General features: G+C 40.3%; 1 protein-coding gene across 3 annotated transcripts in view; it reads left to right on the top strand.

Annotated features, from left to right (window-relative positions):
* The window catches only part of LOC120566158 (contactin-associated protein-like 4), a 95,106-nt gene that overhangs the window by 33,528 nt on the left and 42,978 nt on the right, over positions 1 to 18,600 (top strand). For 2 of the 3 annotated variants that reach the window (XM_039812440.1, XM_039812442.1), the window contains exons 4-8: positions 5,209 to 5,356; positions 7,575 to 7,778; positions 16,050 to 16,225; positions 17,044 to 17,190; positions 18,275 to 18,566. In XM_039812440.1, coding sequence (XP_039668374.1) covers positions 5,209 to 5,356; positions 7,575 to 7,778; positions 16,050 to 16,225; positions 17,044 to 17,190; positions 18,275 to 18,566 — 967 coding nt within the window. The remainder of the gene's footprint in view (positions 1 to 5,208; positions 5,357 to 7,574; positions 7,779 to 16,049; positions 16,226 to 17,043; positions 17,191 to 18,274; positions 18,567 to 18,600) is intronic. The other variant, XM_039812441.1, reaches the window with a different exon arrangement.

Here is an 18,600-nt window from a genome sequence, read left to right as displayed (position 1 = left end):
TTTTTTTGGTTCAGTGTTACACTTGCTACAGACAGTACATAAGTGTGTTGTAAAAGAATTTGAGAATATTGTTCATATACTCAAAACACAAATACACGGTAAGAAATATATTTTATTTTTCCCACAAAAACAATGTACACCGTGTACATCCCATTCCAAACCAACACAAAGTTTCACATACAGTGGTCTACATACAAAACAGAAGAATTTACTGTATACAGTTACATAAAATAATACCGTAAAAAAAAAAAAAAAAAAACTATGCTGCATCCTTCTGTTTCGGTCTGGCCACAGCACCTCATCCACGTCACAAGCAATGTTTTCCCTGGCCAAGCAGCGGGGGAAATATCGCCTAGCATGGCGATTCCAGCCATGAAAAGCATCAGCTGCTATATCTCCACATGCGTCTTCCATAGCTTGGAGAAGAGGTATACGCGTTTGTGGATTTCTGTCATATACTTTCCATCTCCAGGCAGAAAAAAATTCCTCAATAGGATTGAGGAATGGAGAATATGGAGGGAGATAAAGGACTAAAAAGCGTGGGTGGGCAGTGAACCAGTTATGAACCAGAGCAGCCCTGTGGAAACTTACGTTGTCCCAAATGACAACATACCTGAGCTGCTCTGGGCCATCTACCTGATCTGATGGAATGAGTGTGTGGTGTAGGGTGTCCAGGAATGTGATCAGATGGGCAGTGTTGTAGGGGCCAAGGGTAGCATGGTGATGGATGATGCCTTGGTGGGTAATCGCTGCACACATTGTGATGTTCCCTCCGCGCTGGCCAGGGACTTCAACAATGGCACGCTGGCCGATGATATTCCTTCCCCTCCTTCGTCTTTTTGTGAGGTTGAATCCAACCTCATCAATGAAGATGAACTGGTGCTCCACTGCAGCCACCTCTAGCTCAAGGACTCTCTGAAACACACATGACAATATCAGAAATAGACATGGAGTGGTCACTATTGTGGAGCACAATCATTATGATTACAATACTGAAATATGTATAATTTATACAGTGTTGAGATTATGCATCAATTGTGGGATTGTATTGATTGATTAGGATTAGGATTATTGATTAGGACTCACTTGCACATAGTTATGTCGCAATTCTTTGACTCTTTCTGAATTGCGTTCAAATGGCACCCTGTAGACCTGCTTCATCCTCAGATTATTTCTGCGTAAGACACGGTCCAGTGTTGATAAGCTTACCCTATCAATATTTTGAAACATCTCATTGTTTTCTAGGATTTTTCTTTGTATTTGCCGTAATGTTATGGCGTTATTTTCTAGGACCATGTTGATTATTTCAGTTTCCTGTTCAGGAGACAGAAGACGTTCCCGACCACCTTGTGTTTGTAATCTTTCAGTTCTGCCAAACAAATAGTAAAATACTGTAAATACAAAGTAGGAATACATTTCCCAAATACTTGAAACATACTTTATTTTTACAGTCCTACAGAACAGTCCACAGGCAATACTGTACTACTGTACTCACTGAGTACTGTATTTATATGTAGTATTGCAATTTTCTAGTGAGAATATTTCTTACCTATTCTCATTTCGGAAAGTCCGGATGATGGATGCTACAGTGTACCTGCTCAAATTTGGCTGTACTCTTTGCCCAGCTTCCCTCATTGTTAGACCATGGTTGATCACATGATCAACCAAAGTGGCTCGGATCTCATCAGAGATTACGGTCCTTGGCCTTCCCCATCCTCGTCCTCGTCCTCCCCGTCCTCCCCGTCCTCCTCCTCTTACTCTCACTCCTCTGGCTCTGCCTCTGTTTCCAATGTTGGCATCCATTGCTCCAAAACAGAAGAGCTCACCTGTTGCCCTTTTATGCTAAAGCTCTGATTGCTAATTGTAAAACTGTGTGATGGGTGTTTGCCCATGTGATGAGTCAGTGTTCATATTTGAATGTTAGTGTGTTTCTTGTGAAAACAAGAGATTTTCTGCATGAAAATTGTGCCAAATGCAGAGAAATTGTGTGTAGTGTTTTGAAAAAAGTGTGTTTTAGAACTGAAATTTGAGTGTAAAGCAGGAATTGTGCTTGTAGTTCAGCAGAATTGGTTAAGGGGGTTGGAGCATGAGTTACATGTTGTGGTCATTGTGTCTCAAGTACCAGTAATTGTGTGTAAACAATTGAGAAAAACTGTATTACCATAATGAGGAGGACATACTGTTTTTGCCAAGATTGCTCTATTTTACTATACTAGAAAAAACATTGGCAGTGAACATAATCCAGGTAGAAATGCAAATAAAGGCACATGTTGGTCAGCTGAAAGAACGTGGTTTGTTAAAGCTTGTACTGTAGATCAGTAGGGCTAAACACATCAGCTTGTAAAAATAATGATATTGCTTCGGACAGCAGATGTCTCTGAACAGCTATGAAGACAGCTTTGGAGGTAGTGCAGCTCAAAACTCAGGTTCATTGAAGTTAAAATATATTTGGCCTCACTATCATAGACATAATTTACATGATGCGTGGGGACTGGTAGTGCCTGCAGCAGCAAGCCTTCTCACCAGGAGTCTTTCACTATTTATTAATAATGGATGGAACAATGAAAGGAACCTGGGCAGGGCTGTGTCGACTGCACGGAGCTGCTGTCAAACAGTTGAACCTCTGCTGACGAGGACGGAGGCTGGTGCTGTTAGAAAGACTGCCTGGCGTACAACAGTCACCGCTTTGATTCCTGCCGAGGCGAAGGTGTCCATTATCATCTCCAAGCAAGACGCTGATGGAACACTTGCCAGTTCATTGTGAGCCACAATAATATACAATAATTTTGATAAGTGTGTCAGCTCAGTGTCTAAAATGTAAATGTGAATGGAGGACTGAGACATGCATGTGGTGACTTAAATATTCTGTAGTGCAGCTGATACGCGGGCTCATGTATGAAATCCTCCCTGCAGACTGGGGAGAACTCACATCTATGGCACTTTCCTCTGCTTTCACATCTGTATATGTTCCCCGCATATGTTTTCGCACTCAACATCCTTATTTTCTAGCATTTTCTAGCATTCTTTAACCTAGTGCCCTTTCCATGTTTCAGTCAGAAGAGAGAATACTAGACTGCAAAATGACTGGTCTCCACCAACCAAACTGTGTGTATGTCAGAATGACAGGAAGCCATGCAGGCCACCGTTGATTGAACAGCATAAGATATGATTCAGAGGCAGTCAAGCATCTTCTCTCTCCTTTATGGAAGACAGTACACCCTTCTTGTTACAGTAGCAGCCCGGAGAACAGCTTTGGATTCCGATTTGACAGGATAGGATTCTCTCACAGTGAAGGATAAAAACTCTCTGAAGCCTGGGAGTCATCACTAAAAAGAGAGAGAACAGGGTATGACTTCTTGCAGCTTAAAAACCTGTTAGTTTGACACTTAGCATGAAAGGTGATAAACCCAGATCAGCTCCCGGAGTGTTTTTAAAGCTCCATGTATTAGTCAGGCCAGCTTAGTGTGTCGGTTAAGGAGGAGATTTGACTGCAAAAACAGCTGTTTCAGTTGCAGCTTCTCCCTGACTTCTCAGCTTTGATGCTCAGTCTTTCCCCCTTTGCTATCCAGGGGTGGAAAAGAAATGAGTACATTTACTTAAGTACTGTACTTAAGTGCAATTTCAAGGTATTTGTACTAAGTAATACCAAATTGCTGCTACTTTATACTAATCCACTACAAGGCAAATTTTTAGTAATTTATTTGCCAGTCAGTAGTTACTTTTGAGATGGAGATTTTACATGTAAAACATTGGTTTAATTTGGGCACAACGTGTTGTTGAAAACATATGGCTTGTGTTTGTTGGGGCCCCTTGTCACATGTTTCCAGTGGTGGAACGTAACGTACATTTACTCAAGTAATGAGGCGACGCCAGCTAGTTTAGGCAGTCAACTCGAGCTGCACTGCTGTACACGCACATGACATGCCTTACTCCCTGTATCATTTACCAAACACCCTCCTCAATTTGGCGGTCGATATAAGCTGCATAATTTCACCATCTATGCCTTGTCAATGCTGCTGCTGCTGCCCTGCACTTGTATCGCTACCTGCTTGCAGCCCTAACACCACCCCAGCCTCCACCTGCAGGCTCCGGCCAAGGGAAAGCTACTTTATCATCACTCCCCAATATCTCATGTAAACCCAACTTGAGGTCGGAGTCTGGCCACCAAACACAATGTTCTGCTGTTATACTATACATTTCAAACATGAGTTGTCTGACTGAATGTACTTTTACTTGAGGAACATTTTTGCAGGACTTATACTTGTATTGGAGTACTTTACGGTGCGGTAATGCTGCTTTCACTTAAGTAAAGAACCCGAGTACTTCTTCTGCACCTGTTCTTTGAATCTTTCTCTTGCCCTCCCTCCTCCTCCTCCTCCTCCTCCTCTTCGTCTCATGCTTTACACTTCTCTCTCTCCTTGACTGAGGTCTTGTCAGAGGCTACTCGTATTTCAAAGCATGCTTGGGCAAGTATATGAGATGCCGCTCTCCTCAGCCTCCTCAGCAGGAAATGGAGCCGTTTGTTGGGCTTAGCGCACCGCTGCCCAGCCGGCTCAGCCCTTCAAAGCACTGAAGACGGCGCTGAGATCACAATTATGCAGCGCCAGGGAAGCCAATTTTACTCACGTAGCCACATCAGGACAAACTCAGCGGACACTCACTGTGAAGTATAGGGATGTCAGACACTGGAAGAGCACATGCACACATAACCACAAATGCAGCTTGTTTCTTTTCCCTTTACCAATGTTAGTGCATGTGTCGCTCTGGGTGTGCTGTTCGCCTGTCAAGCAGAGAATCCCATTGGATTTCTACACGCAGCTGATTGGGGAATTTTAAGAGATGCTTGGTATGGAGACTTAATGCAACTTCAAAATGCAGAAAGGTTTGGGAGAGTTTTTCTACACAAAAACTAGTGAATTTTTCTTTTAAAGATTCATCCCAAACGTATCTACATATTGGAGTTTTTGTAGCTTTAAACCTCTAGGACGGCCGCAAAACTTCAAAAGAGAGTACATTCCCTTAGTTAGCAGCTTGATTATGAACGTCAAAGTACAAAAAAAGATCCTCTGTTCCTGTCTACTAAGGTACTCGAGTAACTAATTACTACAAATGGTTTACCCTCAGATCATCCCTGCTGCATCACCCATTAAAACATGGATGGTGGGATATAAAAATCAGGCAAACTAACAAGTTGTTCTGTTGTTTCAGGCTTTTCCTGGTAACAGTAATGCAGACACTGTGGTCCAGTACAAACTTGAGCAGCCAGTGATAGCTCGCTTCCTCCGCCTGATTCCTCTGGACTGGAACCCCACTGGGAGGATTGGACTCAGACTGGAGACATATGGATGTCGATATAGTAAGTTTGATCTCTGTGTTTGACTTATTTGTTAGTTGAAGCTCTTGGTAATCCTTTAAAATAATGAACTAATAAATCTGAAGTTATGTATCTGTTTTTTTTTTATTGTAATTTTGTACTACTTGGGTTTATTTGATTTACTAGGATTCTCCTAGATCTACTAGAACATTGTTACATGCTTTAGATAAAAAATACTGTCTGTCTAAATATACCCGTATTCACCCTTTGTCTGAAACGCTCCGTTTTAGCGCCTGTCTCCTGCCGAAAAGCCCAGTTTGCTCTGATTGGCTTGTGAAAAAAATATGGTGCCCCTTTCCAAAGGTAGTTCTTAAGCCGTGGGTGGAGCTACTCAGATTTGGGGCGGTATATTCTAATGATCCTACATGTGACATAGAAAGGGTTGCCAAATCTGAATGGCTTGATGAATTCCATGTTTTCTGATCTAGGCGGCCCACAAAAAACTGACTGGGTCGTCTTATTTCACAGTTTGTGGGTTGGTAGGCACTCAAGATTCCCTAATGTATGTGCACAAGCACTGGAAAAGTGAGTTTTTCACAATATGTCCCCTGTAGTTATGGATCCGTTTCTGCAGGACATTTAGTTGATTGGTTTATGGCACAAATGAATGATTGCTTTATAGTTCAAACAGGCTCAAGTTCTTCTATTCATACTTAACAGTTTTGACATCTTATTATGAGAATGTGTATTGGCTGTAGTTATCAGAAACTGATTGTGGGTACAGAAAAGAACAGCAAACACAGTCTTTGCTGAAGGTTTGTTGGAAATATAATCTTATCGGGAGATGCTTAGGACCAAAATCCGACGGCAAATCTTTATCAAGTAAAATGTAACAAAATTGAATTTGACCAGATGACAGTCTGAGTAAGCTGCAATTGGTTGTCAGTGTGCATGATTCTTTAGTCACATTATATGACATACAATGCTGCAGGGGCCACTTTTTACACTTTAAACATGACATCGGTTTTTAATTGGAGGAAACACTGATACTGGTAACACATTTATTTTGATCTACCAGATTCACACACATTCTGCTTTCACAGGAGTAACATTTAATTAATCTCACTGGTCTCTTTTGCTGCTCTATGCCATACAGAAGCAGAAACTAGGCCATACATTCAATCAATACCTTCAAACAATAATTATACAGCCATGCACTCAAAAATATAGGCTGTTGTTTGTGAGGTTTACAGTGACCACATTGTCTCTTATGGTGTTCAGTGAGAATTGAAACAATACATGACAAATTCCTCTGCTGTGAAATACAAGCGATTCCAGCATTTGAGGTCACTGCAACAAAAAAACATCCTAAATTGAATGTCAAGATTGTTCCTGTTGTGTTTGTTTGCAATAATATTTCTTTGATAAGAAGTGAACAAATTCATATTCTATAGGTGTGCTTGTCTTCAAGGTACAGCAGAGCTTGACGTTTTTTCACAGTAACCTCTAAAACCCCACATCTTGGTCAATACAATGTCATACTTTTCAGCCAAACATTGTTCAAACTCACAGAACTTTATTTTAAATTCTCGTAGGGATTCCAAAGATACCGAAATGTCAGGCAGAGTTTTCCCCAAATTGGTGTTTGAATATTTGACTGCAAACATACAGTAACATGCTTCAATGAACAGTTAAGACACGCTAACACATAATAGATATGATACTTTCAGATAGTGTTGAAATACATTTGTCATATCCTAAAGCTATTTAAAGCTATAGTGTGTAGTTTCTGTCGCCCCCATGAGGAATTCTAAGTAATGACAACAAAACTGTCAGCGCATCCACATAATACAAGCCTTCCATGATAGCCACCAGTTGCTAGTAGCCAAGGAGGACACAGAGGATTAAAAAAAACATGCTGGACTTTTCAGAAAAGGTAATCATCCTCACTCAATTTTCTGCGCACGAAAGTCGGTGGACAACACAATTTTCTGAACATAGCCATACTAAGAAATACAGAGATAGTTTTGTGGAGCTGATAGTCTTAATTAGCTGTGTATTAACTCTTTTGGCAATGGCTTTAATGTAACGGACGTTCGTTATTATAAAAAAATTACGCATTTGAGCTTTAATGGGAAAAAGGGGAAAACTGTGTGTTAAGGAGTGAAAGCTCCAGCTATGAAATTTAAAATTGAATATTGTGGTGAAATCTCAAGTTTGTATAATGAAGCTCTTCCACCTCCTCTTTTTAATTTCGTAGCTTCTGACGTGGCCAACTTCGACGGCAGCAGCAGCCTGGTCTACAGGCGGAGTGTGAGGCCGAGCTGGACGGCGATGGAGGTCGTCTCTCTGAAGTTTAAAACCCTGAAGAATTCTGGGACGCTGCTCCATGCAGAGGGACAGAGAGATCACAGCCTCACTCTGGTGTTGGAGAAGGGACGGCTGCTGCTCTACCACCAACAAGGTATAACTACATTTTACAGCAGCACAGAGATGGGCTAAGAGGCAAGAAAAACGATAAAGGAACAAATCAAATTAAAGAGATTGCATTAGCAAAAGTTATATGTATATATTTATATATACTAAATTACTTACTTATATACATATATGTGCATTGTGCAAAAACTTTTGCAAAATAAATCCAAAAATCGAGTAGTGCAACTCCTGCAGCCATGATGTGCGTACTATAATGTAAGTATAAGTATGCAATATACATTCAGTACACATAATAATATGAATTATTAAAGTATTTAGGCATTTTGTATGTTCAGCCAAACAAACCACAACATAGGCGGTGCCCTACGCTACCTAAAGGATATTTACACCAGGCGCTGCAAGAAAAAGGCCAAGAGAATCATTAAAGATCCAAACCACCCGAGTAACAGCCTTTTCTCCCTGTTGAGGTCGGGTAGAAGGTACCGGATACACCAAGCCACTACTGAGAGGCTCGGGAGGAGCTACTAGGATCCTAAATAAGGACAATGCCTAAGACTTCCTTCTTTTTGGCCATCATACATACATAAACATATATTTATTATTATTATTTTATTATTATTATTATTATTATTATTATTATTATTATTATTGTTATTATTATTATTATTATTATTACCGTATTTAATGTATAAATGTAAAAAATCTGACAGGATTACATTTCACTGGAATTTTATTTTATATGATTTCATTTGGCAAATTGATTGATTGATTGATATACATACATACTTACTGCAATCTCCTTGAAAAATATTGTATCTTAAAAACCAACAGCATAAAAAGCCTTTGGGGAAAGGTGGCTGAAACTTTGGATATTTCAGTTTAGTTTTTTTGAAGTTGGACAACTTTTCCGGCAAACTCTGCAGCTTTATCTATCTGTTCATTCATTGCTCTGAGTAAATGTCAGCTAAACGCCTAAATCGTACAGTGTAATTACTGTATTCACTCGCTCAGGCTCCAGAGCATCCACCCCGTCTCTATATAAAGAATTTAATATCTTGCACATTTTTGTGCCCACAATGAAATGGAGGGAGCTTCAAGTCTGTCTCCGTCCATCTGCCGGATTGCTTGCGTGCTTGTCAGATGTGGTTTCTAAGATACCACTGATCCAATTTCGAGGAAACTTAGGGGAATTATGCTTCTTTCTGCTTGTGCTGATTAGCTCAGTACAGTGTTTACTTGTTTATCCATATGTCGCAAGCAATATCTCAGACAAAACTAATCAGATTGAATAAACTTGGGGAATTGGTGCAGTTCACCATTGCAGGCGTGCAGTTACAGGTCAATGACTGTGGAAGAGGACAGCATCATTTGTTGGGGGAAAACATGTTTACTCTTAGTTTTTCCCAGACCTTTTCCTCACTTTCCCTCGATGAACTGCGCCTCTCTCTTTCTTGCTCTGTTTCTCTCTTGGCTTGACATCTGCTCTTATATTTTCTCTCTTTTAATCTATGATGGATGTTAGCAACATGCATTATGGGTGAACTCTGTGGAGCACAGTGGGCTAGCACAGCATGACATGATCCATGGCCTCTAACTGCACATAAGGAGCACCGTGGAGGCTCTGGGAGGTAATTTGTGTGTGTGTGTGTGTGTGTGTGTGTGGTTGTGTTGGTGTAAATGAGATTAAACCTACAGTAAGGTGTTGTCGGACTGCCAGGCCGCCGTGTTATCACCATATGGCAAACCTCTCAACCATGCCATCTGGCTGCTGGAATACTCTATGGCTCTCCCCACCAACCATTCCTTTCTTTTCTGCATTTAGGGTTGAAGGTCTTACTATAATTTTCTAATTATTACATCCTGGGAATAGTTAACAATATTTCCAGGAGAAAACAGGGTTTCTTGCCCTAAATTAAGTTTGATTTCAAACTCAGAAGTCTTTCAAAGTATGACTTTAACAATATTCAGATGCCCATACTGTATATGTACATTGAAACAGCTTTAGGGAGCTGTACTTGTTCTTACCCCCATAGTCCTGATGAGGGACATAAAGAGAACAGGATTCAAAGGCAGCTTGGTATGTTAGGTCTGGTTTAGAGAATGGTGTAACCTGTCAGAAGGCCCAGTAGATGTATGACGGCACAGCCTGATAACCATTGCAGGGCCAAACATCATTAATAACATTTATACTGGGCTTTGGAATGTTCACCCAACTTTTGGCACATTTCACCATGTGGAAATGTGGAAAGATGAGAGTATATAGGCTCCATCGTAGTGCTGCCCTGAGTTAAAAAGTGTGTGCAGTGACAAGGAAGGAAAATCTGTCACATTTTATGCATTTTGTTTCAGTGATTTTAAGCATGGGAGAATTGTTCCTGGCATTTAGCTTTTACATTAGGGTTATATGCACTTCACCTGTTGAATCACACGCTGCACTCTGATTTGGAAATTGAGCCTCCATTCTGTTTGACTGATGAAGTCATGTTGAAAGTAAGCTATGGTGCAGCTTAAGTTCAAGCTTTTTTTTATTTATTTATTTGTATTTTGGCTGGCATTTGATGACTTTCTTTACATACCTGACATTAGAGATGGCATGAAATGAGAGAGACATGGGGAATGATATGAAACGAAGGTCCCCTGAACCAGGGATGTTATGATCGTTGCACCTTAGTCCGCATAGACGATTCAACATCAAATGTAGTTGGAAGAAATGTAAGAAGAAGAAACAGTTGAATGGTAGTATTATAATGTTGTTTGAAAAAGGCATCCTTTATTCAGAGGATGTACATTTGCTGTATTCACATATATGTCTCTCTTTTGGTTTCCTTCCATCCACCACATTGGTCTTAACCGCCCCCTCCGCTCCCTCTCTACATCCCTACAATAACAAAAAACGTCTATTCCCTTAAGTGGGGAAGGGGTGGAAGAGTATAAATTCCCTGGTGGTATTGTCTATCTGTTGCCAGAAGAGAGGCGTTATCTGCAAAAGCCATCAGTCTGACTTCAGCTCCCTGAGTGACTCCTGTCACATCTCCCTGCTAGACCCGTGTTGATAGTCAACAAACTGCTCAAAGAACTCCAGGTAGCCAGGAACGAAAATAAATACTGCTGTTTTTTTTTTTTGTAACGTTGCTGCGATTAGATTGAGCTATGATAATCCAGTGATACAGCCAATAATGAAAGAAAAAGAAAAAAAAACCTCAATCACGGCGTTGTCACTGCATGCTTCTCTTTCTGGCTCTTGTTGTCTCCCTGCTTCCCAGCCTGGCTGCCCCCTTTCCTTTCTTTTTCTGCCTTTTCTATTTTCCTCTCTCTCTGTTGTTATTTATCACAGCCTTTCTCATCCGTCGCCCCAATTCTGGCCCTGCTAGATTTTTTTCAGAGGCGATTATTTGCCTTTTTCAATTGCATGCTCTTTGTCTTTCTCCCCAACACTCTCCTAGGAGTTTGCCGACTGCAGACAGTGTAATTTAGATCAATAGCTTGGAGCATCCACCCTGAGTCTCAGCATGCTCCTCCACAGTCAGCTGTTGTAAGAGTAGGGAAGCTGAAACTCAGGAAGCAAAGATAAAACCTGAAGATTTAGATGCATTATATTCATAGCTCCAGGGCTTGAGCTACTCTCTGGGGCTCTTCATACTTTATCTCTCCCATTTGGCAACCTGCTCCTGTCGGTCCCGGGCCTCTTTTTAACAGTGATGCATGTCTGGCTAAGAGACAGAAGAGCTAAAGATGGCTAATGATAGCTAACATTGAGCATCAGGGATATGTGTAGCTTATAAACACACAAACATAAAGAGCTTGGCTGGAGCCGATGTGTTTTTGTTGGACACGGTGTAACTCCCATTAGCATAAATTAATGATTAATGAAAACAGAAAGACAGGCATGTATGCAGATTAACAAACAGATAAATACAACAGTGAGACAGTTAGGCCCTCTCTATCTGCCTGGGGCTGTCCAAGCACTTGGAATAAATTGGCTGGCTCATTAAGATTTATGTCCCCTATTCAAAACCATCTAATTTCCTCTCTGCTTTACATTTATCAAAATGTCAGTTTGCTCTGATGTAGCCCACTGCCTCATAGTTCAGTTCAATTCTGAACTGTCAGGGAAGCTGTAATACACAGCAGTAAATACACTGAGGGCTGGTGTGTCCTGCTCCAGAACGTTCTGGACGAGTGGTGTTACGTATTGCTGACTAAATTAGGATGGCATCAGAGAGGCGTGCAGGGCAAGCTGCATGCTAAGCGGAATCCTGTGTTTTCTCTGTATAGGGACATGCTGTGGTTGGTTTTTGGTTGCTGTGTGTGTGTTAAAGTGTGAATACATATTTCAAATGTTACAGTAACAAAACATAAGCATAATCACAAATAGTTCCACTAAATGCACAGAGCAACAAAAGCAACAATCAGATCTTCCCCGAGGCATCTCCAGAGTCCTGTTAAAAAGAGATGATTCTCTTTGGGCAAAGTGTGCCAGTTGGCAAAGAAAATAGAAGACAATGAATCATGGTGATTACTGTTGCACTTGCTTACTCTATTCCACTTTTTCTACGCCTCTAGGAGTTTGTCGGCAGCCTCTCTATTTTTGGAAGAGCCTAAAATTGCTAAGATTTAGGGACTCTTAGTGTAACACACTCCACTGCTGTATAATAAGTTGCTGAGTGCTGATTTCTTCTGTGTGCAGCATCAATACAGTTTGAATCTCAGAATAAAAAAGATGATAAGCTACACACATAGGTACATAGTCAAGGGGATGTTTATTGTTTATCAAGGATCCCCATTAGTCATCACCGTAGTGAGGACTATTCTTCCCTGGGTCCAACACAAGACAAACAGACACAAATATTAAAAAGCAAAATACATATTTATCCAATCAGAACATAAAAAACATGGTAGCATGCCCTAATTTAATAAAAACAAATGCACAGTAGCATGTTTCATGTTATAAAACAAAAAAACAGTGACATAAAATCAAATTAATAATAATAATAAAGGTCATTATGAAGACAGTGGGAGGATAAAAAGACAGAAAGCTTGTGTACTTTTCATAGTGGATAGTAGAGAGGTGACACAAAATAAGGGTAGAGAGATGGATGTCATGCAACAAAGGCCCAAGGTCTGACTCAAACCAGCGACATTGTGATTACATGGTCAGTGTCTTAAGGCTGATTTATGCTTCTGCGTTAAATTGTGTTTAACGCTGTTTTATAAATTGTGTACAGTACAGGCCAAAAGTTTGGACACACCTTCTCATTCAATGTGTTTCTTTATTTTCATGACTATTTACATTGTAGATTCTCACTGAAGGCATCAAAACTATGAATGAACACATATGGAATTATGTTCTTAACAAAAATGTGTGAAATAACTGAAAACATGTCTTATATTTTAGATTCTTTAAAGTAGCCACCCTTTGCTTTTTTTGATAACTCTGCAAACCCTTGGTGTTCTCTCAATGAGCTTCATGAGGTAGTCACCTGAAATGTTTTTCACTTCACAGGTGTGCCTTGTCAGGGTTAATTAGTTAAATTATTTCCCTTATTAATAAAAAAGCAAAGGGTGGCTACTTTGAAGAATCTAAAATATAAGACATGTTTTCAGTAATTTCATACTTCTTTGTTAAGTACATAATTCCATATGTGTTCATTCATAGTTTTGATGCCTTCAGTGAGAATCTACAATGTAAATAGTCATGAAAATAAAAACTGTCATGATTTTTTTTATTATTAACTGTAAAACACTTTGGAATTGCTGTTTGAAAAGTTCTATATAAATAAAGTTTACTTTCTTAAGTATTATTTACTTTGTTCTGTTTATAAAAAATGCTTTGGGTACATGTTTTTTTGATCAAAACATCATACCAATAAAGCCCCAATGAATTGAATTGAAGAGACAGAGAGAGACCTGACACATCAGTTCCCCCATGAATAGTACTGTGCTGTTGTCTTTTTTCCCCTTGTTTAATGGTAATATAATCAATTCCCAACAGTGTCTAAAGCTAAGAATTGGTTTAGAGAAAGTACTTCTTTTTTTTTTTACAGTCAAGCTGTATTTCAAATAGCACCACGTGACGCTGAAATGCTGAAACAATTATGACAGTCTGTCTCCCGATAAGACCTGTCATTGTCGTCCTTCATAAACAGATTTAGAGCTTGAGCAAAGAGCCATAATGGAACAGCCGACAGAATATGATAAGGTGATATTGCCTCAGGGAGATGTCTAGAAAGGTAGACTCCTGGAAGGTGGAAAGTAGTGTTGAGCGCAGACTGCTTAGCTTAAAGACAAGAATATCCAATATTAGTCTACTCGGAACGGATAAATCCAGCAGTTATTGCAATGTAACACAGCTGCGCTCCTTCAAGTTAGACTATAAAGACAACGGCAAGTTTGTGTGCTCTCAGACTGAACCTTCAGCCTCACAACGTCCTCACAGCCGAGGAGAGGAGGAGTGACGGGAATTAAGACTGACAGAGAGTAATAAATAGCGAGGGAGTTTCAGGAATGAATGTTAAGTGTTTCTATTATTGTTTGCCCTCAGACTTCTTGTATCGATCGCCACCTCTCTATTTCTACTTATTCAAGTTGGAACCAAATACGTCACCTTATCAAATGACATTAACGGAATAGTTAGACATTTTTGGAAATGTTATCAACTCTCGTATCTGTGTGTGTATAAGTGTGGAGCTGGAGCTAGGAGGCAATTAGCTTAGCTTAGCATAAAAACTGGAAGCAGGTGGGAAACCAGAAGCATGGCTCCATCTGAAGTTCACAAATATACACACTGTAAAACAAAAAGGTTCCCGGCTGCCCAAAAAAATATGAGTTAACTAAACTTGAGTCATTTCAAAGTGGGCTCATGATTTGTGAAAATGTAAAACTAGCTGAATTATGATCAATAATGTATGCAGTATATTTACCTTAAATAAAAGATAAAAGTTGATTAATGTTTTACAGCATACCAACACCTCTAAAGCTCACAAATGAACACATTGTATCGCATTTTTTTTTATCTATGTACAGCAATCTAAAAAACCACAGTTTGTGTGTTTTGTTAAGTAACGTGCAGTTTCTTGGTGAACAGCAGCTCCATTGAAAACCTAGTTGTTTATACGTTTCTGTTTGTGTGTGGAATGAACAAATGAGATAGAACATGTTCATTTTGAAGCTTTAGAGGTGTCATTAGGTGTATTTCTTAACGTTTGAGAGAACCAGACCAGCTGTTTCCCCCTCTTTTCAGTCTCTATGCCAAGCTAAGCAGCGGTCGCCGTCGATATCGATATTCTACTAATTGTTGTGCATAACTTTTTTATACAATATCATACGAACCCGGTCATGAGAATGCGTTGCAGCTCTATTAAGTATTTCTCTACCATATTATCATAATTAGATGAGCAACAACTAGGTTTGGGAAAAAAGTCTTCCTTTAATTAATTTAATTAGTTGAAAGTGTAACACTCAACAACTAGGCTTCAGTTCTGCCAACATCAACCCTGTAAGCACAGCTTCAAACAAGTAAGATAAGCACAAACAAAATACAGAAATAATCAAAACTTTGCCAGAACATTTTTCATCTAGGACTCCATCAAGACGCTGGTTGGGAACATGGGGGCTTTCACGCAGAGCCTCAAGTATTTTCCAAAATGTCAAACTACTCCTTTAAATTCAACCCTGGACACGAAGTCTTTTTTTATCTATCTATCTTTCTATGTATCTATATATCTATGAAGAAAATGCCCTCCATTATTAATGACTTTGTGTATTTCGCTCTTTCTGTCAGCAGAAAATATTTTCTCTTACAACACATTAGGGGATGCATAGATGGTTCCACTAATTTGGACCTGCTGGTGTTGGGTCTTTCTTTAATTATTTCCTGCTGTCATGTTGCAGCCTCATCATTTACCGTGCTCGGTCCTCCTCCCGGCCAGCATGCAGATATGAGCGCTCTCTAATTAGAGAGGCTGACACCAGTGACCCGCTACCTGTTTGAAGCAAAGATTAAAATATTCCACTGAAGCGGCAACGTTTCCATGACTTTTTGTTGTGATAAATCAAAGATGAACCTTCCTTCAGGGTTTCCTACTGCCAGCAGAAAAGAAAGGATTTTTAAAAAGGATTTCTTCAAGCGTATTTGTCCTTGCTGACCCTGACGTGTTTTTTGAGGTAGTAGCCTACACCTCAGGAAAAGTTCCTCGAGGAAATGCAAATAAGAGGATTTCGGCATTAGCTGGAGTCATTGCTCAGCCACCATCACCAACAACAAAATCGATTATTTTTCACATCCCCAACTCTCTTGCAGGTGTGAGTTCAACCTCTGGCGGGCAGCTTCTTGTTTCTGTGGGGAGTCTGCTGGATGACCAGCACTGGCACCATGTAAAGCTGGAGAGCCTCAGCACTCACCTCAACCTCACCGTGGATAAAAACACTCATCAGGTTCACGTACCAGCTGAGCTCAGCCACTGGGACATTCACCAGGTGAGAGAAACATTTCAGCACACAAACACACACGGTTTAAAGTGGGACTGCAGTTGGAATATGGCAGCTATGGGCAGCTTGAGTTCATGTTGGTGGCAATACTGAGCATACTGGAGCACACTGAGTCTATGAGTAAAGACAATGTATCTAAGATAAGATACACTTTTTTTTTAGAAATTTGTCTTGTGCAAAGGTGCTAACAATAGCTACATACAAACACATTCATTACTTGTCAATCATTCAGTACAAAACAGACAATACATGACATTATTTATATAACAAGACAAACATGTACTTATTCATCCACTATTATAAAATAAATTGGGGTATTGCACTAAATAAAAGAACACAAATTGGATATGGATATGAATGGATGTTTTTTTAATCCATGTCAAAACTTAAGTAGTCTCGCTTTGCCAGACCTTCCTCCACAGCGCCGCGTAGAAAGGTCTGGCTAATCCACACAGCATTCTGGGATAGGAGAAAAACATGCTCTGGTTTATTGGCATTTCTTTGAACCAATCACAATCGTCTTGGGCAGCGCTTGGCGCCAGATGGGGCAACGGTGCCGCTGCAAAATTGCCTCGGCAAAGAACTTGTTAACCATAAATCGACCGATCAAATCGAGTTTAAAATTCCAACACTAAGAAAGCGGAACGTAACGGACATCCGGCCGAAAAGAGTGAAATCCAGCGATATTTACGGCGGCAACGGACCAATCCCAGAATTGGAACGTCGTGGATTTGGACTAAAACTTAAGTAACCTTTGAATCCTAAAGGGGGTGATGGTTACTTACGTGTGTTGTTTTCTTGTGCAGTTAAGTCTGGGAGCTGTCCAGGGCCATGGACTTCAGAAACCCATCCTGTCCAACAAGAACTTCCATGGCTGCCTGGAAAACCTGCTCTACAACGACCTCAACCTGATACACCTGGCTAAACAGAAGAACCACCAGGTCTCTGTGGTGGTAAGTTATTGTGTTTCTGCATCTTTGGATTATCTGTATGGAAATCTGCCATTCAGTGTTCACCATCTCATGATCCTGGTAAAGCCTTGTTTTTGTCCTGTAGCTTCTCAGTTATTTATATCCTTTAATGGCATTATAATCAAATGCTGCCATAATGAGAAACACAATTGAACTCAAGTTTAGTTCGATTCAGACTTTCTGTGATCCTCCTCCCACTTTTTTCTCCTCTCCCTTTTTCTGCATCCATGTCATTATTATGCTAATGGTCACTGTCACGATTATTATTGTCATCACCAGTGTCATCACTTGCACATTTTTGGAGTTGCAAAACAAAGAAAAGCAAAACCCAGAGAAGAAAAGTCGATAGTTAGAGAAGGAGAAGAAATCGCAGCAGGAAGGCTGTGGAGAATGAAAATGGGGAGCTGGGAGAAGAGAGAAACTGGCACTTTCTGATGTATAGTAGTCACAACAAAAGTTTATTTAATGTGAATTTTATGTTAAATACATTTTCAGTTTACGTTTGTTATAGGAGATTTCCCTGAATACATTATACTAACTATATTATATATCCATTGTTCTGAGTATCTTTATTTCCCTCCATAGGTAATTTAGTTTTTGTAATTTGTAAGGAAAATTAAAATCATACTTCAGAACATTGGATCAAACTTTTCTAAAAAAAAGTTCCTCTATTGAATAATTTTTATTTCCCCGATGGCATGGTGGGATAAGGAGGTGTTAGACAAATACGGTGAAAGTCAGTGCAAGCGCTGTGTGACCCCGATGCTTCCGGGGTTTTTTGTAGCTTATTTTAGCTGCTCAGCTAATATCAATATGGTAATACAGATGTCCTTTTTCAGAGAGCTGCTGATGAGACCTCTGTGACATCGAGTCAAACCGAGTCAGCCTCTGCAACCAATGAATATTCATTTTTTATTATCTCTTTATAATCATTTCTCTCTCTCTCTCTCTCTCTCTCTCTTTCTCTCTCTCTCTCTCTGTATCTTTCTGTGTGTCTCTCTCTCTCTCTCTCTCTCTCTCTCTCTCTGTGTCTTTCTCTCTCCCCCTTCCTTCCTCTCTTTTTCAGGGCAATGTGACCTTTTCTTGTGCTGAGCAAGTTTCAGTCGCTGTGACATTCACCGACTCCAAGAGCTTCCTGCAGTTGCCAGGACTGACATCGTGGTCATCAGTGCTTGTTTCAGTGGCGCTGCAGTTTCGCACGTGGAACAAGGCGGGGCTTCTCTTGACCTTTGACCTCCCGCAGGAAGAGGGTTCAGTCTGGCTGTACCTGAGTGAGGCCAGACTCCGCCTGCAGATCACTAAAGCTGGCAGGGCCCAGCTGGAGCTCAGCGCAGGTCGGTCCAACCGTGATTTTGCAGGTCTGAATCTGTTGACGGCGTTTTTCCGTTGTGT

The sequence above is a fragment of the Perca fluviatilis genome, chromosome 9 (assembly GCF_010015445.1).
Source record: "Perca fluviatilis chromosome 9, GENO_Pfluv_1.0, whole genome shotgun sequence".
Taxonomy (NCBI): Eukaryota; Metazoa; Chordata; class Actinopteri; order Perciformes; family Percidae; genus Perca; species Perca fluviatilis.
Note: the sequence above shows the minus strand (reverse complement) of the source record. Positions and strands in the feature narration are given on the sequence as shown.